The sequence below is a fragment of the Cannabis sativa genome, chromosome X, assembly GCF_029168945.1.
Source record: "Cannabis sativa cultivar Pink pepper isolate KNU-18-1 chromosome X, ASM2916894v1, whole genome shotgun sequence".
NCBI lineage: Eukaryota > Viridiplantae > Streptophyta > Magnoliopsida > Rosales > Cannabaceae > Cannabis > Cannabis sativa.
This window is the reverse complement of record NC_083610.1, coordinates 14,176,792-14,202,084: the sequence shown is the minus strand read 5'-3', so window position 1 is coordinate 14,202,084 and position 25,293 is coordinate 14,176,792. Positions and strand designations below refer to the sequence as shown.

The following is a 25,293-nucleotide window of genomic DNA, read 5'->3' as shown; positions in this document are numbered from 1 at the left end:
ACTCAATAATGAAATTCTGTGTATATATATATTATCTATATATATATATATATATCATATTCATATGCATGTATTACGATCCAACTGTTAAGTTGCATATATAGAATGGTTTCAGTTTTACGTATATGTACAGTGATGTCCAATCCATGCACATATATTATAATTTATACATTTGGTTAGATTTAATGTATAACTTTTTTTTTTATCTATTAAGAAGGAAAGAGCTTATTCAGGAAAAAGAAATAAGAAGAAGAAAAGTTGTTAGGCTTGAACTGTGGGAGTTTGAGTAGTAAAAAAGATTGTTCATACAAGGATTAAATAAAACAAATTCATCATATGATTAACTGAATTAAAAAATCCTAGTCAAATGCTACAAAAATAAAATATCATGACAAAACATAATTTTCAGTAGTTAAACTTATTAGTTATAAAAAAAAAGTAGTTAAACTTATGAAAAAATAAAATAAAATATAATATAACAATCGATAAAATTAATTATTGTTTCATATTTTATTACGAGGTATATCATTAATTTATGAACTTCGATCCACCCGTTCTTTTTATTTTACTTTTTTCTTACGTTTCATCTCATTACCACTAGATAATTGATAAATCATTATCCATATCATTGACTATATACTTAATAGAGATTGAGAACTCGATCGAAATGGTCAAAGGATTTAATTGAAGAAAAAAAATGGTTGCACAAAAAAGAAAAAAAAAATAATTATTTTACAAAATACTCCTTCCCAAACAGTGAACATCTTGTCGACACTTTCTATTTATTTTGAATATGGCTATTTTTTATTTTTTTTAAAAAAAAGCGTGCAAATATTTATAAAAGCAATTAGACTTTCTGGTCATTACAAAAGAGTTTATCTGGGATAGAGGTAATCGGTAAGGAACCGAACCTCTAGTGGGAAAACGCCCCGTTAGCCACATTATGGGCCGCAAAATTACACTGTTGACTAATATGTTCGAAAATACATCCAACAAAAAAATGAGAGGATCTAATACAAAATGAGACATAGTTGTCGAGCTCCCAATGGGAATCTTTCCCATTAAGAGTGTAAACAGTCACGGTAGTTAATACCGTTATTTGTGTCTGTTAAAGTTGTTAGCCTCTTTTTCTGTTTGTTTTTCAATTATGTTGTAACAACTTTGAGTGCCTATATGATAAAGACTTTGTCATATTGAGAGGGTGTGGTTTAACTACATCATTACTCTCTTTTTCTCAAAATCTCTGTTCTGGTTCTTGGTGCTCTGCACCAGTAAAGAATTCATCTGGTTTGTTCTAGTTCTTGGGGCTCTGCACCAGCAAAGTGTTCTTCACATTACATGGTATCAATCGCTACTGTGACATTTCTCAATGTCGTCCTCTACCTCTAATCCTGGTGCCACCATTGGTGCTATTGCTGCTACTTAATCAACTTCATGGAATCCGTTCTCGCACTCACTTACTTCCACTCTCACGATCAAGCTCGACCGAAACAACTATCTTTCATGGAAATCTCAAGTCATACCAACTGTGATTGGTCATGAACTTGATGAAATCTTGTTCACTGGTCAACCACCACCCAATAATCTTGTCAATGGTGATCCAAATCCTCAATACTCTCAATGGAAAAAGAAGGACCAGTTACTCCTTTCTTGGTTAAGATCATCAATGACTGAAGTCGTTCTTGCTTCGGTTGCCACCTACACTTCCTCCTCTTCTGTTTGGCGTGCCCTGGAGCAGAAATTTTCGAGCCAAACCAAAGCAAGATTGCTTCAATTAAAAGGCCAATTCTCTCGTGTCCACAAATGTAATCTTTCCATTTCTGAATACATTGAAAAGGTGCAATCTATTTCAGATGCTCTAACAGTGGCAGGTTCACCTGTCCAAGATCAAGATTTAGTCCTTCAAGTTCTGAATGGACTAGGACCCGAGTTTGATTCGGTGGTTTCTGGTATTACATCCAGAAGTGACACTCTCACCATTGAAGAGGTCCAAGCTCTTCTCTTCTCACACGAAAGTCGGCTTGAACATCATCGCCAAATGGATGATCTATCCATGAGAATTCAAGCTAATCTGGCCTTTGGTTCTGGGAGATCTGGAGGTGTTCGACCATTTTCCCAAACCAAATCTGGCAATACAGATGGTTCAAATTCTTCCCACGGTCGTGGTCGCTCTTACTACAGACCTCCTCAAAATCGAGTTGTTTGCCAAGTCTGCTTGAAGAGTGGACATACTGCCCCTGTATGCCATTATAGATTTGATAAATCTTGGCAAGTTCCCAAGCCAAATCCACACAATCCCCGTGCCTACTTAACTGAACAAGAATTTGATTGTGATCCTTTGGCTTATGCTACAACTATGGTGCAAGATTTTGGTGATGATTGTCAATGGTTCGCTGACACAGGAGCCACACATCATGTTACCTCAGATGACAATCTTCTTGACAATCCTACCCCCTACACAGGTCCTGAGTCCTTGGCTGTTGGAAATGGTAAGAGATTAGGCATCTCCCAAACAGGTTCTACCTTTCTACCCTCATCTCATTCATCTTCTTTAGTACTAAGATCTATACTTCATGTCCCTTCCATTACCAAAAATCTAGTTAGCATTTCTAAACTTACTGATGATAACAATGTTTTCCTTGAATTTCACAAGCATTGTTGTTTTGTCAAGGACAAACAAACGGGAGCTGTGCTACTCAAAGGGAAACGTAAGCATGGTCTATACTCTCTTGGTGATGCTTCTTGTTCATCAAGCTCAAGTGCTGAATGTCTTCATGTTGAATCTGGTTTTTCGGTGGATAAAGATTGTAATCTTCACTGTTCTTGTACTACAGAGATCCCTGAATCTCTAAATACTTGTAATTCAACCTTTATGAATAAAAATGACTGTTTGTCATCTACTTCTCCTACTGTTTTTCTTTCCCACAATACAAATGATATAAATAATTGGCATTGCAAGTTAGGACATCCTGGCAATACCGTCCTAAACAGAGTGTTAAAACACATTCCTCATACTGGCAACATTACATTCTGCAATGCATGTCAATTAGGGAAAAATCACAAGTTGCCATTTCCCACTTCCACTAGCCGTGCCAATAAACCCCTTGAGTTAGTCCACACTGACTTATGGGGGCCTTCTCATGTCCCTTCGAAGGATGGCTATAGATATTATATCATTTTCATTGATGACTACAGTCGTTTTTCTTGGGTTTACCCTCTCACTGTCAAATCTCAAGCTTTTGACATGTTTGTCAAATTTAAAAGCATGGTTGAAAAGCAATTTGAGTTACCAATCAAAGTTGTTCAAGCTGATGGAGGGGGTGAATATAGGCCTTTTGCTAGATTTCTTTCTGATCAGGGTATTGTATTTAGTCACCCTTGTCCCCACACTCATGAACAAAATGGGAGAGTGGAGAGAAAGCATAGACATGTTACTGAAACAGGTCTAACCTTGTTAGCTCAGGCTGGTCTTGATCTCACTTATTGGTGGCATGCTTTTTCTTGTGCCACTTTTACCATAAACCGATTACCAACTCATGTTTTGTCCAATTTGAGTCCTTATGAGTGTTTGTTTGGCAAAGTTCCTGATTATAACATCTTAAAACCGTTTGGTTGTGCCTGCTTTCCTTACTTACGACCTTACAACAACCACAAGACTGACATGAGATCCCAACAATGCCTTTTTCTTGGCTATTCTTCATATCACAAGGGCTACTTGTGTGAAAATAGCAAAGGCAGAATTTATATTGCACGCCATGTTGTGTTCAATGAGATTTGCTTTCCTGGTAATTGGTCATCTACATCTCAACCTTCTACTCAGGTACATTCTACTGTCACAAGTTCGAATTTACCTACTGCTATTTTTTCCACTTCTGACAGTAACCAAAATTCTGTTCCTGTGTTGAATGCAAATGTAAATGATACTGCTGAGGTTGTTCCTGCACAACATCTCTCCAGTCCAGATGTTATGGCTTCACCTGGGATTTCTCCAGCAATCACAGCCCCTACCAATTCCATGACACCTGCCCCAGACATTGCCAATGTGTTGACACCTGCCCCTGCCTATATCAGTACCCTGCCACCTGCCCCATTACCACCTTCTGTGCCAAATACTTCACACACAGAACCTACAAATCACCTTCCAACCATTCCCACATCACAACCTTCTACTCGATCTCACTCCATGATTACCAGATCACAAAATGGTATTCGAAAACCAAAAATATATCTAGCCACCAAGCATCCCTTACCAGAATCCTTACTTCCATCTGAGCCCAAATCTGTCAAGACTGCTCTAAAAGATCCCAGGTGGTATGCCTCAATGGATTCAAAAAATAAAGCTCTCAAGAAAGCCAAGACATGGACTTTGGTTCCTCGAACAGATGATATGCAAGTCATAACAAATAAGTGGATTTTTCGTGTGAAGCTGAATGCAGACGGATCTCTGGACAGATGCAAATCCAGACTTGTTGCACGGGGTTATCTTCAACTTCCAGGAATCGATTATGCTGAAACGTTCTCTCCAGTTGTCAAACCAGTGACAGTTTGCATAGTTCTTTCTTTGGCCGTGTCTAACAACTTGAGTGTCACTCAGCTTGATGTGAGTAATGCCTTTTTGAATGGCACATTGGATGAAGTGGTGTATATGCAGCAACCACAAGGTTTTGAAGATGCTGAGTATCCTGATCATGTGTGCCTATTGCACAAAGCCATTTATGGCTTGAAGCAGGCTCCCCGAGCCTGGAACGACAAATTGAAACAAAGTTTGATTCACAGGGGTTTTCAAGCTTCCAGGGCTGATAGCTCACTGTTTATTTTTGGCTCAGGAGATACACAGATTATCCTTCTAGTATATGTCGATGACATATTGGTCACAGGCCCCAATAAGCAGCTAATTTCCAAGCTCATTCATGATTTAAACATGGTGTTCTCGCTCAAAGATCTAGGTGAAGTTCATTACTTTCTTGGTGTTGAAATCGTAAGAAATCAGTCTGGCATGTATTTGTCTCAGTCTAAATATATCACTGATTTGTTGGTTAAACTCAAAATGGAAGGAGCAAAACCATGTTCAAATCCTAGCAGTTCTAATGTCAAACTCAGCATCAATGATGGGGAACCTATTGCAGATCCAACTGAGTATCGAAGTACTATAGGAGCTCTTCAATACCTTAGCTTAACAAGGCCAGATGTTGCTTTTATTGTCAACTAAATTAGTCAATTTCTTAAAGCTCCTACTAGTTTGCATTGGGAGGCTTGCAAGAAATTACTTTGTTACTTAAAAGGCACACCCAGTGAGGGAATTCTGTTCAAACCAGTTTCTGAACTGTCAATCCAATGTTACTCGGATGTCGACTGGACAAGTTGTGTTGATGATAGGAGGAGTACAGGAGGCTATGTTGTGTTTTTAAGTGGAAACTTAGTCTCTTGGTCTGTTAAGAAACAGCAAGTGGTGGCAAGATCGAGCACCGAAAGTGAATTCAGGGCTTTGGCAAATGCTGCAGCTGAGTTAAGATGGATAGGCAATCTGTTGAAAGAATTACAGTTCACTTACACTCACTCACCTGTCATCTGGGTTGACAATCAAAGTGCTATTGCACTTGCTGCTAACCCTGTGTTTCACGCAAGATCAAAACATATTGAGCTAGATCTTCATTTCGTGCGAGATCTGATTCTTGACAAGCAACTTCGAGTTCAATACGTGCCTGCATTTGATCAAGTTGCAGATGCCTTAACAAAGTCTTTGTCCACTGATAGATTTCTCTATCTTAAGTCCAAACTTCAAATGGCCTCTACCCCTTTTCGTTTGAGGGGGGATGTAAACAGTCACGGTAGTTAATACCGTTATTTGTGTTTGTTAAAGTTGTTAGCCTCTTTTTCTGTTTGTTTTTCTGTTATGTTGTAACAACTTTGAGTGCCTATATAATAAAGACTTTGTCATATTGAGAGGGTGTGGTTTAACTACATCATTACTCTCTTTTTCTCAAAATCTCTGTTCTGGTTCTTGGTGCTCTGCACCAGTAAAGAATTCATCTGGTTTGTTCTAGTTCTTGGGGCTCTGCACCAGCAAAGTGTTCTTCACATTACAAAGAGCATTGATCACTATTCTCGAATCACTCTCAATCAAAATAAACTTTAAACCACGATCCCTTGCCGACTCCAGAGCTAGACAGCAAGCCGCCGCTTCCCCGCAAAGAGCGTCAGAGAACTCCAGCTTAGAGGTAGTAACCCAGATCACCTTGCCAACATGATCCCTTGCGACTGCAGCTGCACACATGCTTTTCAACCCTACTCTAACATCACAATTCAGCTTCACCCAATCATGGGGAGGGGGCCGCCAAACGTCCTCCGAGTGTGAAATAGTGCAAGGGAGCAAATAAGCATGGTGATTTGCAAAAGAAGAGCGAATAGAGTCAATACATTTAAATACATCAACGAGACAATTATTGTGTACCTTTTCATTGCGAGTCCGCCAGATGGAGTCAATAAATCCCATTTTATGCCGATATTATTGATGGTAGGGGTGCTCAACAAAATTTACAAACCGCCCAACCCGAATAAACCGCTCAAACCAAACCGAATAAACCGACAAAAAATACAACCCGAAATAATACAATGAAAATCCAAATCGCCCAATGAATATATTGGGTGGTTTACAAATTATTCTAAACCGCCCAATTAACCCGAATAAACCGAATTAAACCGATTTATATATTTTTATAGAAGTGTATATATTATATCACATAAATTACATTTATTAGTTAAACTATTTTGTATTTAAAGTTTAGACATTTTAGTGTCTAACTTATAACTTAGACTTTATAGTTAATAATTTTTTATTGTATTTGGATATTGAAGTTAAAGTTTAAAATCTCTACCATATTTTATTACTTTTTTTTTAATTATTTTATTCAATTATTTTATGTTTACTCAATTATAATTATCTTATATTAAGGTTCTCAAAATTAATTTAAACTATAGTATTTTTTAACTTGAAATATAAATAATATATTTTTATTTTTTAAAAATCTAATTATTTGAATAGTAGAAACTAACAAAAATAATAATAAAAAAAAAAGGTGAAGAACGGTTTGGACGGGTTAACTCGACCAAACTGACGAAATCATTGGGCGGGTTGAACTTTCTCTAATTTTTGATTGAGTGGGTTACGATTAAATATTTGCAACCTGATATTTATATTAGGTTGATAAAAATATGCTATATATAACCCGACAAAACCGACCGACGTACACCCCTAATTAATGGTATACCAAAATTACCCTTCCTTTAATTTTTTAGAAAACACTCATATCTCTCTTTCTTAATCTCTTCTCTATTTCTCTCTATTGTCTCTCTCTACTCAGCCATTGGAGAGATGACGAGCGTTGAAGAGACCACGATGCCATGAACGCTAGAGAGACCACGACGCCACAAACGCTAGAGGAGGACCACACCACCATCCCAAGAACGCCCAGGCAACTACTCCACCATGGAAGGCCAAAACACGCAAAATAATAAGTAAGTGTTTTTAAATAATTTTTTGTATTGTTATTTGCATTGGTTTTGTTTTGCTGTTTTTTGAAATCGGGAGATCTAGTTTTTTGGTGTAATTTGGGTATTTTATTAATTTTCGATATATGTTCTATATGTTCTCGATGACTTCTCGATGTATGGCATATAAGGTCAGGGAAGACCAAATTCAACACTATTTTGACTATTTTCTGATAGATTTCAATAGTTTATCTATTTGTCTGAATAATTTTTCATTGATTTTTGATAGTAAATTTTTCATTGATTTTTTGACATGTTTTCGATGCATATTCGATAGTTTACTGAAGTTATATGCTATGTTATTTCCTTGATTGCTTTTTGATAGTTCTTGATAGTTTTTTGATGGCATATTAATAGGATTTTTAGGAAGTTTGTATATTTGTTTTGCCCAAGATAAAATATATTTTTGATGGAATTTTGATGAGATCTTAGATGTGTTTTTGATATCTTTTTTAAAACTAAATTTATACCTTTTTTTTTTACAGATATCTCTAGAGCATATATTATTCCAGTTTTAGACTGGAGACTTTAGAGGTCGTGTGACATATAGAGAGTAGAATATTTAGCAAGATCGTGACACACTTTACAAGCATAAACACAGTCAATTCTGTAATTTAAAACAAACCAAAAGCAATTTAGTTAAGAAATAATAAACAAAATCATCAACAAACTACAAAATTATCAGGCAAAATAAATATACTTGAAATCTTATAGAAATACGTACCATTGAAATCTTTTCGGAAAAAAAAAGTAAAAATAACATAACACAACTTATAGTAAACAATTGAGAAACTATCCAAAACTCATTAAAAAAACATATGTCGAAAAATCAATAAAAAATTAACTATCGAAAAGCAATGAAAATTATTCAGACAAATAAACAAACCAGCGAAAATCTATCAAAAAATAATTGAAAATTTGTCGAAAATGGTCCTCCCTAACCTTGTTACTGTTAGACTTTTATTTAGACTTACATTAACTTTTATTAGTTTTATTAAAAGTTCGGTTGATTGAATAGTTCTTTGTTATATTAGCTCATATTGTTAATGATTAATAGTTGATAGGCATAGTATCTGTGTATGTAAAATCTAGTTGAAGCAGAAGTGGAGACTTTTCTAGTTAACTGAAGCCTTTGATGAGCAGTCCCTGCCCAACTAGGGTTATGTAGTTGAGTTCCCTCCCTAACTCTATAAATACATATTGTCTCATCACAATTGTATACTTTTGATAATCAGAAAAATGAAATTGCTTCTGATTTAGAGACCTGAGGAGGAAGATTTAATTGATAGTATTACATTATCAAATTATGGTAATTGCTATGGATCAATTAGGTACACATACCTAATTATTATGTATAATTATTGTGTTCTATATTATATAAAAATTGATCTTAAGTTTATGGTATCAGATCGCCAATTGTATATAATTTAGGACCAATAATTTGTGTAATAATTGATTGATATAGGTTAATTATCTCTAATTATATATTAATTTCTAATTACATATTGATTTCGCAATTATATGTTAGATTTTTTTGTTGTTTAATCTCAAAATTTTAGGAGTTTTATTCTTCATTAAATTCTCTTTATGTTAATATATTATATGCATGAAATTATTGAATAAATGGAAAAAAAAAAATAAGATTAAACTTTTAGGGTTTATGAATTTTCATTATGAAATCAAATTTTGGTTTTTCAATAAATTGATTATTGACCAAAATTGATTGGGCAAACCTCATTACTAAGTAATCCACAATATTTTTACACAACTTATTTTTTGAATTGGACTGGATCAAAATTACCACCATAGTCCGATTTATTTTAGTTCATATTTTTTGGATGTATTTCATTAGATCTACCTAAGTTTATGTAGGTATACTCAAAATTAAATCCGTAGATCTCTTAAAAATTGAAACCTGAATAAAACCCTTTATTTTTCCACAGTTTTCATCAAATTTTTGCTCAAAATTTCATCCCGACCCAATTAGGTTTGAATCGGGTCTCACAAAACCCGTTTTAAGAGATTGATTGATACTCCCACTAAGCACATTAACTCTTTCCCCAGCTGTAAATGGTAACTGTTGACCACCATGATGTCCTCCTTACCATCGTCTTGTCTCGCCAAAGCACCCCTAAAAAAATGCTCATCTGCTTCAGTATCCGTACGCAAGTACTGAGAAAGCATCAAAAAATTCTACTTTCGAGGCTAAGCATGCATCCAATTCCCATACAGTTTTACAATCTCTTCAGCCAGCGTATCAAAAAGTTTGTGGCAAAAATTCTTAATGATACTGCATATGAAACAAAAAGTCGGAACATACTCACATTTAAAGTTAGCATAAAACCATTCACCACCCGTCTTCTTCATCCTCATCCTCTATTTTAGCGAGAGATCAATATTGATGGTGACACGAACACGCAAATAATCACGCCATAACCCATTATTCTTTGGGTCTATTTCGACAAAATCGTCGATGGTCCTAGCCGCCTCCTTAGCCACTTGTTCCATCACAAACCTGGACGAAAGATTGTGAATTTGGACCCACATATCAAGCTTATTCAAACTCACCGCTTTTGGATCACCACCTTTTGTCACCCTTCCAAACAAGAATGGCAACCTATTGAACGTCCAAGGACTGGCATTAATAACACGTTTAATATCGATCTCATAGTCTCATGGTAAAATTGATATAAGAAGAGATTCGAAGCCAACTCTTTTACAAATAACCCTTTCCCTGGCTTCCAAGGCCCTACCATAGTGTGTTTTATTGCCTCAAAATCCAGCGCTCTCACGTTCCAAAAATGACCCACCAAGCACTATCGATCATCTACCAGTAACTCTTCCTCATCCACGCTATCAAACTCTACCATTCTCCCTTCATCTTTAAGTTCGATATTCAAATATTGATCCTCCAAATCATGCACGACTCGACTACTCGAAGCCATTGGACAAAAAAGTTGAGATATTGGACCATAAAAAGTCAAACTAGAAAGGACAAACTAAAACTTTTGAGAGAAACTTACAAACACATGCCAAAAGGCAAGACTGGTATGATATGTTTTGGTTAGTGATATGTATGGAAGATTGATTGTTACACTATATTTTTAATCACCTACAACAATAAGTTTTTTACTTATAGTAGTGGACGATGGGAGGCTATTCCTTTGGTCTCAGATTCTTATGTTCATTTTTCTCATCTTTATTTTATTCTGGTGATCTTATTGTTATTTTATTATATCATGCTTCATTTTTATTTTTTTTTCTTTACGAAATTTCAACCTTATTATTTATTATGTTGGTTTTGTGGGAATTCCACAACTATCTACGCCGAAACGGTAACTCTTATGGTGGCATTGGATTGGTCGTTTAGGCCTGGGACTTCCACTTAATTCTTTTAAATTTGGCTATGCAACTTTGAATTTTTGTTTTATCTATGAGATATTCTTTTTCTAATGATTTGGACTCTATTAGAAGTTATTACTAGTTTGCTTTCTAATTTTCTTAACGTATCCCTTATTCATATTTATCTTACAATGAATTAGTTAAGCACGTATAATTAACTAGCTTAATGGATAGTTTTTCATCTTTGCTTTTCGTTGTACTCTATTTTAATTAATTTCAATAAAAGTTTAATTTATTGTTAAAAAAATTATAAATAAATATTTGATGTACTTTTTTTTAAGAAATAAATGGAATTTAGTCCCAGCCTTACACACATTTATTTTTCATAGCTAACAGAATGAGGTAAAATAATTTAATTTGTGAAAAAAAATATAATATTTAAGTATATAAAATTTAAAAGTTTATGCTGTAAATTTTTTTTAAAAAATAATATTTTGATATTTAATTTTAGAAGTTCGAGAAAAAAGTTTGATGGTAAATTGTAATCTTAGAGCACTCTTAATAGTTTCTCTCTAAACTAAGCACGTATAATTAACTAGCTTAATGGATAGTTTTTCATCTTTGCTTTTCGTTGTACTCTATTTTAATTAATTTCAATAAAAGTTTAATTTATTGTTAAAAAAATTATAAATAAATATTTGATTTACTTGTTTTTTTAAGAAATAAATGGAATTTAGTCCCAGCCGTACACACATTTATTTTTCATAGCTAACAGAATGAGGTAAAATAATTTAATTTGTGAAAAAAAATATAATATTTAAGTATATAAAATTTAAAAGTTTATGTTGTAAATTTTTTTAAAAAAATAATATTTTGATATTTAATTTTAGAAGTTCGAGAAAAAAGTTTGATGGTAAATTATAATCTTAGAGCACTCTTAATCGTTTCTCTCTAAACTATTCTTTATAATACCTTACCTTACCAAAATTCTTCTTTTTCTATTTTACCTCAAATTTTTATATTACATCATACATCAATTTTTCTATTTTTATCTCCGTATTATTTAAATATTATTATTTTCAATACACATTTATATAAAAATAATGGAAAAAAATCAATAAAATAAAGAAAGAGATTGTATGAGAGAGAAATAATAGAGTAAAATAATAATAAAATAAATATAGCTTAATGAATAATTGTAGCTACATTTAGAGAAGCTATAGTAAAATTTTTAAAAATAACTTTAATACCATTCTTTAAAATAAATTTACAGTATTTTCTCAAAAAAATAAATAAATAAATAAATTTACAGTAACTCATATGTGTTATAAATAGTATTAATTATGTGGATGTCCAAATCTTTTATTTATTACCATTAATGTAATCAACATTCCCTTTTTCTTAGTTTCTTTTTCTCTTAGTTTCTTAATATCTCACTCTTGTATTTGTATAAATAGGGGTTCACCCCATTGGAATAAACAACTCAGAAATTCTCATTCACTTTCTCTTTCTCTCTTCATCTTCATCTTCTTTCTTCTCTTCTACTTTATATTATTTTATATTATTTTATAACACGTTATCAGCACGAGTCTCTGCCCAAGCTTCAAGCATGAGTCTATGCTATGTCCCAATGTAAGTATTTTGTTAAAGTTCTTGAATTGTTTCAAAGTCATGATACACTAAATATATATTTATATATATACTTATCTGACTGAAACAATTTCAAGAATCCTTTGTTTTCTTTTTTCTTTTTATCTATATATCTATATATTATATATGTATGTATATGTTTTTATATATTTATTATTAATTTCATATATATATATATTATGTTCTTATCATTCATAATATTTACAATATATGTGTGCCTATGATATGATAGAGAAAATCTATATAAATTATACATATATCCAAAAGATTATGTATTATCGATAAAATATTGCATATATCCTAAAGATTATGCATCATCGATAAAATATTGCATATATCCTGAAGATTATGCATCATCGATAAAAAATTGTATATATCCCGAAGATTATGCATCCTCGATAAAATATTGCATATATCCTGAAGATTATGCATCATCGATAAAATATTGTATATATCCTGAAGATTATGCATCATCGATAAAAAATTGTATATATCCCGAAGATTATGCATCCTCGATAAAATATTGCATATATCCTGATGATTATGCGTCCTCAATAAAATCTTGCATAGATCTTGAAGATTATGCAAACGTAATATTCATTATATAGTTGATGGATATATAATGAAAGAGATGAATACATATTTATATATATATTCTTGTATTCTTTGAGGACAATGAAAAGTAATCTAATATCGATATAGATTTTGACAAACATTTCCTGAAGTAAATGTTTTATATTTGTCAAAAAAAAAAAAAAGATTGTATTTATGTGAATACAACTAAAGAATCATTAAAAATGATTATTATTGATGCAATTTTATAGTGGGTTTTGAATATCCAAAAAGAATATTAAGAAAATTGCATTGAAACATCAAAGTATAAGAATAACAATGAGCATGACTAATGTTATTTAAATACATGAGGCAGTATTTATTGTTCATCATTCCCTGCAGAGAATGATACGAATTGAAGTCAATCACTTTTAAAGATTCCTCGTATTAGTCATGTTATTATACATTGTTATTACTTGCAATGTTGCAAATTATTGAATCTGACATATATTAAAGATTAAATTTTGCATACATCTTGGAGACTATGCAAAAATTGCATTCTTATATTCTTTGAAATATCGTAAAAGAAATTGTTGAATAATTTCTTATATTTTTTTATGGATGAACAAGTAATAAATTTTTAAGAAATTTATAATAATGTTCTACTTGTTCAACGTCATTCCCCGAAGTGAATGTAATGATTTTAAATAATCAATGACATTATTTACTACTCAAATATTTTCAGAAAAAGTGGAAACAACTAAAAGATGAGATACCACACATAATCAAAGTGAATGAAATTTATATATCATGTGTGGAATTGAATAATAGTGGTCGCGTACCTGTAGTACGGACATACTTATAATCAAGATAAAAGTATACTTGATTATTGAATAGAATGTGAATTGTACAAATTTATTGTACATTTAGAATATTTAAATATCATTCCCTAAAGAGAATGAATAGACATGAAATTCTATTTCAAAGAATATAGATTTCACATATATTGGCAATGCCAAAAGCAAATTAATATATACATATTTTATTATTTCTTGAAATCAATAGTTTCAAACTATTGTTAGTACATGATATGTATATATATAGTTACTATATAATTCAGTTTGCATATTCCCAGAAGTGAATATATAACTTACTAACATTTGTTAGTGATCCAATATAATCAAAGTGATAAAGAATCACAAAATGATTATTTGAAAAGCTTCTTGAAGAAGTCTTACATACAATTGCTACTTGGAGTAGTAAAATATATTTGTATGTACCTAGATGTATAACTTTTATCTAGTTATAAAAGTGATAAGAAATTACTTATTATATGTACTGGTTGTACATTTAAATACATAATATATCAAGTCATGATAATTAGACTGATGAATAGTCTATTAATAAATTAGACGACTTGTTAAAAAGATATCAGGAAAAATGAATGATATGTTATGGTTATATCTATTTGACCATTACAATAACATGATGAAGTTGTCATGAATCTTTTAAATTATACACATCATTGAATTGATGATAGTGATTCCTGAAGAGTGTATATGTTTTGGAGAATAATATAATTATATTATTCGTGTATATAAAAATGAAACTTGTAATGATTATGTTGTAATGAATTTACATTACATTTTGAAAGTTTCATTGAAATACAAATTATAGTGAACCTGAAGTTCATGAATTGAATTATTTTGACATGATCAATCATATGCAATAAATTGTCAAAGAATTTGACTAAATTTTGTTGAAGAACCAGAAGATTCTTCTCATTGTTTTTTATCAGGCTCAAAAGAAGAATGTGCATATATTTCCACATAGAAAATATTTAAATTATATTTTCTTAGCAATCTTGAGCCATTGTTAGATTTTTATTGCATAGTTTCTTATCGATGTGATAAGATTATATGATCATGCATTTACAAAATGTCTAAATTTATGTATTTCTAATTATACACGTATGACTCATTCTTAGAAATGAATTAAGTTCATAAGTATTGAACTTGAAATCAAGTTATTGAACTTGAAGTTCAATGTCATATAATATATATGAGTTTAAATAGATATTGATTCATTGTGATATATTGAAATCCCTACAGGTGTATTAATATTATTAGATATCACAATTTTTAAAAATTCTCTCGATCAGGGGGAGAGAAGCAGTTGGGATCGATGATAATTTTTGAAAAATGATCCTTGCACAAAGTATATAAGAACAATATAGTTCAAAATGATATATACCAACTGCAAATCAATATTATTCAAAGTTGAGATAGAATGAGTTGAAAACGCCTGAAGCGTAAATGAACAATGTAGAAATTATTAATAAATGTTCATTTGATTTGCCCTGAAGTTGTTAAATCTAGAGGTACTCATGGAGATACCTTAATGTTATAAAGTATTAAAATGATAACCGTGATGAAAACGGTACTCGAAAAGACTCCCAAGAGAAGTTAGACATAACACATTTGATCATAATTGAATCCCTGAAGTGATTCTATATAGGTACCTATAAATGATAAACATATTTGAAAAATATGTAATTTAAAGAGATCTCTATAAGTTATGTCAATATGGGAGGAAATTATTATTTATTGAAATTTTTGTCGACAATAAATATTGAATGTTTGCATATGCAATAAACTAACATGAGATAGCAAGGATCATGGTATTAGATTTGTCGAGAATCATCGACATAAATTTTGATTTTTGGCCAAAATATTATGACGCAATCCAGGCAAATTTACTCACATAAAGTGAAGTAAGACCTGTAGGGTGTGCAAATAAATATTTCTAATGAGAAATTTGCATATATGTATTTATACATAATGAATTGTTGTACAAAGTTTGCATAGACATGAGATTGATTGAAGTAAGGCTTAAATATTGAGAAAATATAATCATGATTTGATTATAGCCTGGAATATATTTTATGAGGATTTATAAGCGTCACATAAATGTTGCAACAAAAGGTTATTTATTTGGAGCTCCTAATATAGTGAGAATTTGAAATAAGCCTTATCTAAAAATTCTAGAAGAATTTAATACATGTCTTAAGTGATATAAATTCTAAGGCGCGCGCACTATATGACAAAGATCTTTGTATGAAATAAAGACATGTAAGTAAATTATTGTTTGAAAAATACCTATGGTTGTCTATGCAATATAAATACGTAAATTATACGTTGTGATAGACTCTTGAAGAGTTTTTGATTAATTGCAAAACAAACTTTTATTTCTTTTGTATATCGAGAAATATTAAATGTATAAAGTTTGTTCATTAGTATTGAAGTCCTGAAGTACTTCATATGTATTAAGAATTATAGATATATGATCATTTGATATGGAAATTAAGATCATAAAACAAGATGGAATAAATATATGGTCTTGGAGTACCATCATTGTCACAAATGAAAATTTGTAGTACCATTAATGTGTTATGTTCATATCTACTTGAAATTTTAAATTTTCGTATGAACAAAGTTGTGTACACACATGAATGATACAATTAGTTGGATAAAGATTAATGTTCCACGAACCCCTCATCTATAATTTAGATGTCCATACATACTCTAGAAGAGTTATAGAAAATATATGATCAAAGATCATATATGGTGATATTTTAAAAGTGATAACAATAATCTTATGAGATATATTATCACCAAAAGAATTATGGATCATATGTGCATGAGGGGGAGACATATTCATGTTGCACTCTTTTTCCCTTAGTTCAGGTTTTGTCCCAAAGGGTTTTCCTGGCAAGGTTTTTAACGAGGCAACTTACAAATAGTTATGAATGTGAAATATATATTGTACTCTTTTTCCCTAGCTCAGATTTTGTCCCACTGGGTTTTTCTGGCAAGGTTTTTAACGAGGCAACTATAAATCATGTTAACATACTTGCATTTTATGAAGCAAGTAGAGAATGTGTGTGAGTGAGATCATTGACATAGCATATTTGGGAAACATATGGATTGCACCCAATAAAGAAGTATCAACCCAAGCAATTCTCTATGGATAATACTGCTTGCATCGCTCAACTAAAAGGATGGTACATTGAAGGAGATAGAGTTAGAACACATTTCACAAAATTCTTCTTTATACGCTTCAAGAAAATACATATAGGTGTTCAACATATTTAATCAAGTGTCAATCTTGTAAACTTATTCACAAAGTTATTACCAACATCAACATTTGAGAAGACGGCAGACAAGATCGAAATTCGTCGATTAAAAGATCTCCACAAATGCCTAAATGAGGGGAGTTAGCTTACACTATACTCTTTTTCCTTTGATCAAGTTTTCAGCAAGATTTTTAATGAGGCAGTTATTATGGACATCCAAGGGGGAGTGTTATAAATAGTATTAATTATGTGGATGTCCAAATCTTTTATTTATTACCATTAATGTAATCAACATTCCCTTTTTCTTAGTTTCTTTTTCTCTTAGTTTCTTAATATCTCACTCTTGTATTTGTATAAATAGGGGTTCACCCCATTGGAATAAACAACTCAGAAATTCTCATTCACTTTCTCTTTCTCTCTTCATCTTCTTTCTTCTCTTCTACTTTATATTATTTTATATTATTTTATAACAATATGATCCATTTGACCATTTTTAACTAAATTTTTACATATAAAGGTATTTCAATGGAGTTGTGCTCTTAGCGACCAGACAGACAACTTCCCCCAACGTGCGTGTAAATACTAAATAGTAACGTAGAATTACAGCTAAAAAAAAAATAAAATAAATAAAAAGATAAAACTCAGTCAATTCTCAATGGTCAATACATTATTTATTTATTATTTTAATCGAAAGGGCATTTATCGGCTACTTTACAGTACAAATTCCAAATCCTGAGCCTTTCTCTGTGAAAATGCAAAAACCAAAAACCAAAACAATCCGCTTGTTATGTTGATCTCCCACGATTCTTAACGTACACCCTTCTCCTTTCGTTTTTCAGATCCCATTCCATCTCCACGCTCTTCCCCAAACCCGCTTGCTTCTCTTCCTTGCATTCTTATGGTTGATTTCCCCGTACACTTATGTGCACCGGTCTTTGACTCGACCCCATTGGTGAGATAGGCGGTCTCTGCAATCTTCAGCAATGGAGTTTTCTTCTTGGTTCATGATTTTTTCTATTTCCTGCTTCCTTTTAGCATCTGGGTCATTCTCGGTCGAGAATTTTAACCAGGCGTAAGTCATTTCCCACTGTTCATTTTTTTCTTTTTCTTAATAAAAATAAGAAAGTATGTATTTTGTTCGAAGATGTGTGTGTGTTTCCATTTTTTTTAATCTTGCCTATGACTAGAATGAAGCTATTTACAATTATTGGAATGTTCATTTGTTTAGTTTTGTGATTGTTAAGTTTGATCTTATTAAGTGTTAGCTGTTAGTGATAAAGGTGAATCTTTTAAGTTATGTTTCTTGCCATAGTGAAGAATTTCGCTTCGTAATTTGGTCACAGAAAATGATTTGATATGCTAAAAGAGTTGCTTTTCAGTTTGGTCTCTCAAATTATTGGACTAGTTTGGATAGTTAAACATGGAAATACTCGCTCTAATATCACATATTAGATTTACTAATTTTATTGTAATGGTAATAGAAGGGGCACCGCCAATATTAGAATGCATGCTTTCCACATATCGGAGAGTTTCTTACATGGGTTCTTGATTTGATGGCTATGTAACTTGTTCGACAAATAATGATTTTGAACATAAATTGGTTTAGCTTTGTTTATATTAAACTTGACAGTTACTGCCCCTTTGTAACCTCTACAATATGTTTACACTAATGAGAACTTAAATTGATGCAACGGAGTTATTAACTAATTGTGTTATCTTCTGAGATTGTTTGTTTTACAAGTGCTTCTCAGTTTGATATCATTATGGGGCACATAATTGTCATGCAATATATTTTTGTTCACTGCTTAAATTTTAGAAGAGTTGTTTAGGTAAATTGTTCAGAAAGATTTACACATAATTTTTTGTTCTGCAAATAACATTTGCAAGCCGCAATATCTAACAATTGTTGCAACACTGCATGCTCAGGTTCCCAATTGTCGAACCCGATCCTGGTCATACCAAACTTCAGCTTTCAAGGGAAGGTTTGGAGGCCATCAAGAGAATAACAACTCCAATTGCAGCTGTTGCAGTAAGATAATTTTATGGAGCAGCTTGTACTAAGAATTAATATATTTTATTCATTTTTGAATTACGCTATTGCTTGAAAGTTTAACATAAAGGTATATTTTTGAACTTCATGAGGTTCAATTGTTTTGGGAAACCCTCAATACACTTGAGATGGCCTATTTAGCATGTAAAGATTAAGTAGTTGTCATGTCAGACATAGGAAATCTGCTCATTCTTTTTCTTGTTTTCATGCTAAAAGAGCTTGTCTTTTTTTTTTTTCTCTTTCCAAATATTTCTTCATCATTCTTTTTATTCTTTAATGTTTTAAAATATAATCTGTGTGGATTTTTGGAGCTGAACCAGAAAATCTACACATGTAATAGTGTTTTTCATTTTCAGTGAAAAAAAAATAGGTGCAAGTAATTGTTTTGAGTATCCTTATTTATGAGTTTGGTCAGATTTTACGTTTATGAGCTTCCTATACTTTTCATTAGCTTGATTCCATATCATTGGTGGCTTGTTCTTCAGGTTATTGGACCTTACCGCTCTGGAAAATCGTTTTTGCTTAATCAGCTTCTCTCGCTTTCTTGTTCCGAAGGTGCAGTCCTATTTATTTTTGTATTGTTTCTGAACAGGTCTTGTTGCGTTAATCTTTCTGCATAGTTTGGTTAGTTTATATGATGTAGTATCCTTGAATATCCAAATGCTTTTTCTTCAGGCTTTGGTGTTGGACACATGCGTGACACAAAAACAAAGGGTAATTACCTTGAAATCACTGATGTGCGTAATAATAGTTTGCTTCTTTCATTTATGTGGCTGCTATCTGACAGTTTTGTTCTTTCTTAATATCTGTTTCAGGGATATGGGTATGGGGAACCCCACGAGAAATGACGATCGATGGAGTGAAAACTTCTGTGCTTTTCCTTGATACAGAGGGTTTTGAGAGTGTTGGGAAATCAAATGTATATGATGACCGGTAATTTCCATGCCAATAAAGTACTAATTTAAAATAAACAAATAAATTAATTAACTGCTGTTTTTCTTTGGTGTGCCTTTCCTTTTCTCCTGTACTGAGTTCCCTGCTTCTGCAGGATTTTCGCTCTGGCTACTGTCTTGAGTTCTGTACTTATCTATAATCTGCCTGAGACGGTTAGTGGCAATAAGTTTGATGTTATTATTTTAGAAGGCTAGTTAATCTTGCGACTCTTTTGACCAAATTAACTTCCTTATGTCATTTCTGTAGATACGTGAGGCCGACATTTCTCGACTATCATTTGCAGTTGAGCTTGCCGAAGAATTTTATGGAAGGTTCGTGCTTTTTTCTTGCCTTCTTTCTTTCAAAATATTTTATTAGGCATCTTAGTTACTGTATTTTGCCACTTAGCAATTGTTTTAACATTTAACAATGTTTTGGTTATTGTCTATATTTTTATTGGCAAAACTAATTTTTTTAGTGGCTTGGTTTTTTCATGGCAAACAGAGTGAAGGTAATTTACAAAACCTTTTTGTATATATTACCTCCCCCTACCATACAATTTATTTTCTATGATTCTAATGATTTCTATTGGCTATTTCTGATGATACGTGTCGTGTGATATGCATAAATAGGGGCAAGATATTGCTTTTGAACCTGCAAAGCTTTTGTGGCTTATCCAGCGTGATTTTCTCCGTAAGTTTCATTTGATATGTTTTTTGTAAGGAACCTGATCTGTGATTTATGTGACAACTTACCAATAGATCTAAAGCTCAGAACCGAATTGTGTAATATTTTTCTACCTTCTTGTTGTCCTGCAGAAGGGAAATCTGTGCACCAAATGGTGGTTGAAGCTCTCCATCGTGTCCCTAACAGTGAAGGTCAGCTTTTTCTGCTCATTGGCTGAGCTCTTTTGTTTTTGTTTTTTTTTTAAAAAAGTTGCAAGCCTAGCAGTGAAAGGCAAGGGTCATTTTTATTATTATTATACTACCAAAACCTTAGCTGTTTTTGTAAAAACAAACTCTTACTGTTGATGTTTTTTGAAAATGCAGGGGACAAAAATATAGATCTGGTATATCCTCTAATAATCTGATTTCTTGATTTTCCCATTTTTTCCAATTATTCATTTAAAGATTTCTTTTGGAACTTATCTTTGATTTGCTTTGTGTTTTTATCAGGTTAATCAAATTCGAGATTCCTTGGCTATCATGGGTGATAACAGCACAGCATTTAGCTTACCGCAAGTACGAGTTTTACTTTAATATTTGCTGTCCATTCAATATTAATTTCCTAGTTCTATAAGTATGACATGTATTCACGCACACTAAAGGCTGTGTATATATTTATTTGTTCATGTTTAGTATTTTATTTATGTGATCTGATTCTATGGTGAATTTGAATTCTGTACATATAAACAGCCTCATCTTCAGCGAACAAAACTATGTGATTTGAATGATGGTGAACTTGACCCAAGTTATGTCAAGAAGAGAGAGCAATTAAAAGATGTTGTTGGCAGCATTATTCGTCCAAAGATTGTGCGGGGAAAACCTCTTAATGGAAAGGAGTTTGTATCTTTTCTAGAGCAGGTATCTCTTAAGCTGGCTCATGTGAATTAAAACAGGAAAACCGGGGAAAAAGTTCCTGTCATTGGAGATTAATAATATGTTGTAAAGAGTAGTAGTTTTAAGCCCCTTTGTTAACATTGGTGATCCTATCAAACTTTTGTATTATTGATACGTTTTTCTAAAATTAGCAACAACAATCAAAATGAAACGTGATTATGTGCACATTTATTTGTTATGCCATTCATTTTTTGCCTTCAATATGTCTAATATAGTTTTTTTTTTTTTAATTTTATTATTGTTATTATTTGATTTGTTATTCTATTACCAATACAAAATAGTATACTTCATTTTGTTATGTTGGATGCTATCTCTTGTACATGAATTGAAATTTACACACATATATTGCTTTTTGATGGTAATACTATGCATTTTAATATTTTCTTATTCAGATCCTTGAAGCCTTGAATAAAGGGGAGATCCCATCAACTGGCTCTCTTGTTGAGGTTTTTAATAAGGGTATTCTTGAGCGATGTTTGAAGCTGTATAGTGATATGATGGCAAAGTTGCATTTACCTCTCTCTGAAGAATCTCTGCAAAATGCCCATCAAAATTCCAGAGAGGAAGCAATGCAACTTTTTGAGCAGCAGCATTTTGGTCGTCACCATGCAAAGAAATCAGTTAAGGAGCTAGATGAGGAAATAGAAAAGGTATTCATTCAACTACACATATATTTATATATACGTAATCGGAAGTTGTACTAGGTTATATAGTATATACAACTAAATAGATGGTACTAGGTTATATACTGTACGTGATCAGTGTACCTGCTCTAAAATTCTTGGGTGTTTCCAGTGCTGTTTAGTGTCTTTCTTCTATCTGATTATTGGGCACTTCTGGGAGAATATATCTAAAATTATTGAGCAATTATTTCATGAACAAAATAGAAGTTTTGTCAGTGGTGAAACCTGTAGACATTGATTATGGTGCTTAATTGTGTTTGTTGAACTCCATTTGGACTTCTTCACTCCAACATATTTCGTACTCATATCATATTACGGTTTTGCATTATGCTAGAAGTACGATTACTAATTCTAGAAAAATTATATAGGCTTACAAGAACGTTATTCTAGCAAATGAAAATAAATCGTCAAAGCTCTGTGAGGGATTGTATACCACGTGTGAGGATGAAATGGATCATCTTCAGGTTCTCAGACTTCCTACAATGGCGAAATTCAATGCAGGTTTCCTGAAATGCAATCAAAGTTTTGAGCAGGAGTGTGTAGGACCTTCAAAAGCAAGCTATGAGCATCGAATGATGAAGGTTGGTCAATTTTTTTCGTTCTTTTTTGTTTGAGTTTGACATTTCCTTTAGCTATTAAAATTTGAAGTTCAAATCTATTTTGATACTTGTTTGTCATTTGGATAGCAGAATGAAGCCATAATTCATTGTTTGGCTTCATCTCTATTTTTGACAATTTTGTTGCCTTGACATAGTCTGCAACTGCAAAAATTTTAGACATACCCTTACAAAAACGACCTATGACAATTTAATTTCGCAAACTGTTCTTTTCTAAGAAGTTACAATTACCAATTGACTTTCTTTATTGCCATAATAAAATTAATTAATCTAGTTACATATTCAGTGTCGAAATATGTCAGTTTGGTATGCTGGAGCCAGATAACTGAATTATCATACATACAATTTTCTGCAGATGTTGGGGAGATCACGCTCTCTATTTATCAAAGAATATAACAACAGGCTCTTCAATTGGTTGGTGACCTTCTCCCTTGTCATGGTGGTGTTAGGCAGATTCATCATAAAGTTTATTTTACTTGAAATTGGGGCATGGATACTCTTCATTTTCTTAGAAACATACACAAGGATGTTCTGGACAGCTGAGTCTCTTTACTACAACCCGGTTTGGCATGTGATAGTTGCCACTTGGGAAACACTTGTTTACAGCCCAGTACTGGACTTGGACAGGTAAATGAACTCTCCTTTCTTTGATCCTCAATCAGAAGTTCATGTAGGGCACTTACCAAATGAGATATAAATCTTATCACACTCAATCACAATTAATACTCAATTACTGTGTTTTTTATTTGGCTTTTTTTTTCGTTGTTCGGAACAGATGGGCAATTCCCCTTGGTGTAGTACTTTCATTATTCATACTTTATTGGCGGTGTTACGGGATAAGGAAACACGGGTCGCGATGGCTATTACCAATGTACAATCCCAAAGGCGGTTCAAATCGCCCCAGATCAGACTGAGAAATAAGTGATTACTTTTAAAGTGTTTAACTATGCATCTTCTCTTTGTACACTGGGCAAGCTCTTCTTTTTATGGTATGTGAAGCCTGCCGATGATCTATTCTTTTGGTTCTTCAAGGACTTGATTTGCTACTGCAGAAAAAGATGAAAAATGGTGAAGAAGATTGAAAAAGAAAAGGGAAGTTTCAGAGAGTGTAGGCCAAATGTAGCATTAGCCAATTAATTGTATCTTTGTTATTTAAATTATTTCCAAATTCATTTATTTCTAGCGTTTTAGATTGGACAATGAATAATACTCAATTTGTATAATCTGAATTTCTCATCACGAAATACTTTAAATACGAAAAAGGAAAAAAGTAAAAGATAAATGGTTTACTCGAAATATCTGTGTCAAATGCTTGTGGATTATTCATGAGATTTTGATTAAATTCCTCGTTGGACTTTAGTTGTAAAACTACTAATGACACATTGTTCAGTATTTTAATGTAATTAGCCTTTGATAACACTTATATTCCCTCTTGGCGAATGGAAATTTTTCGTAAATATGAGAATTTAAAGAATTTTTCTTTTGTTAAATATGAGATGTTACGCAAAATAAAAAAGAGATTTACAAGATGGTTGAAACTCAACTTTAGATTGAAGATAAATGATTTTAATGGAAAATTAGTCATTGAAGATAATTGATCAGTCTAAGAGCATATCTAATCGTATACTATTTTATTAAATTGGTGTGAATTTTTTACACTATTTTACTTTAATAATACACTAAATTATGGTCTAATTCTACATCATTAATAATGTTAAATTTTGAATTTACACCGATTTAGTATATAATTTTTTTTTTTTTTTTACATTCTAACCTTTATTTAATTTTATTTTCAGATATAATCCTACAATTAAGTCCTTTAATTAAATTTTATCACAAAAATAATAATTGATTTAAAACATTAACATATGTGCAAATACAAAATAACAATAAAAAAAATATTAATACTAATAAAATAAAAATAACATAACACTAAGTTATAAAACTAAAATCAACAACATTTAAGTAATTAATAATTTAATAGTCAAATTGATCACTTGTGGATCTTAGCTTTAAAAAATATTAAAATATTGATTATATAAACTTTAAGTACTTTCAGAATATTGATATTTAATATGCTTAATATTATTGATGATCTCTTTTTTGCATAATCATTTTTTGTTTGTTTTGAAAATGGTCGTGTATATTAGGATCAACTATATAA

At 32.0% G+C, this 25,293-nt stretch overlaps 1 protein-coding gene across 1 annotated transcript; it reads left to right on the top strand.

Annotated features, from left to right (window-relative positions):
• The first annotated feature begins 10,577 nt into the window (after window positions 1–10,577).
• On the top strand, window positions 10,578–24,586 carry LOC133032045 (uncharacterized). Its single transcript, XM_061105865.1, has 18 exons — window positions 10,578–10,596; window positions 18,185–18,299; window positions 19,154–19,256; window positions 19,763–19,832; window positions 19,953–19,991; window positions 20,093–20,210; window positions 20,326–20,383; window positions 20,478–20,542; window positions 20,715–20,721; window positions 20,843–20,903; window positions 21,029–21,088; window positions 21,260–21,279; window positions 21,386–21,451; window positions 21,626–21,793; window positions 22,222–22,479; window positions 22,881–23,093; window positions 23,485–23,756; window positions 23,905–24,586. Exons 1-18 carry the CDS (start codon window positions 10,578–10,580, stop codon window positions 24,041–24,043), a joined length of 1,851 nt encoding a protein of 616 aa, XP_060961848.1. The 3' UTR covers window positions 24,044–24,586.
• The last annotated feature ends 707 nt before the right edge of the window (window positions 24,587–25,293 follow it).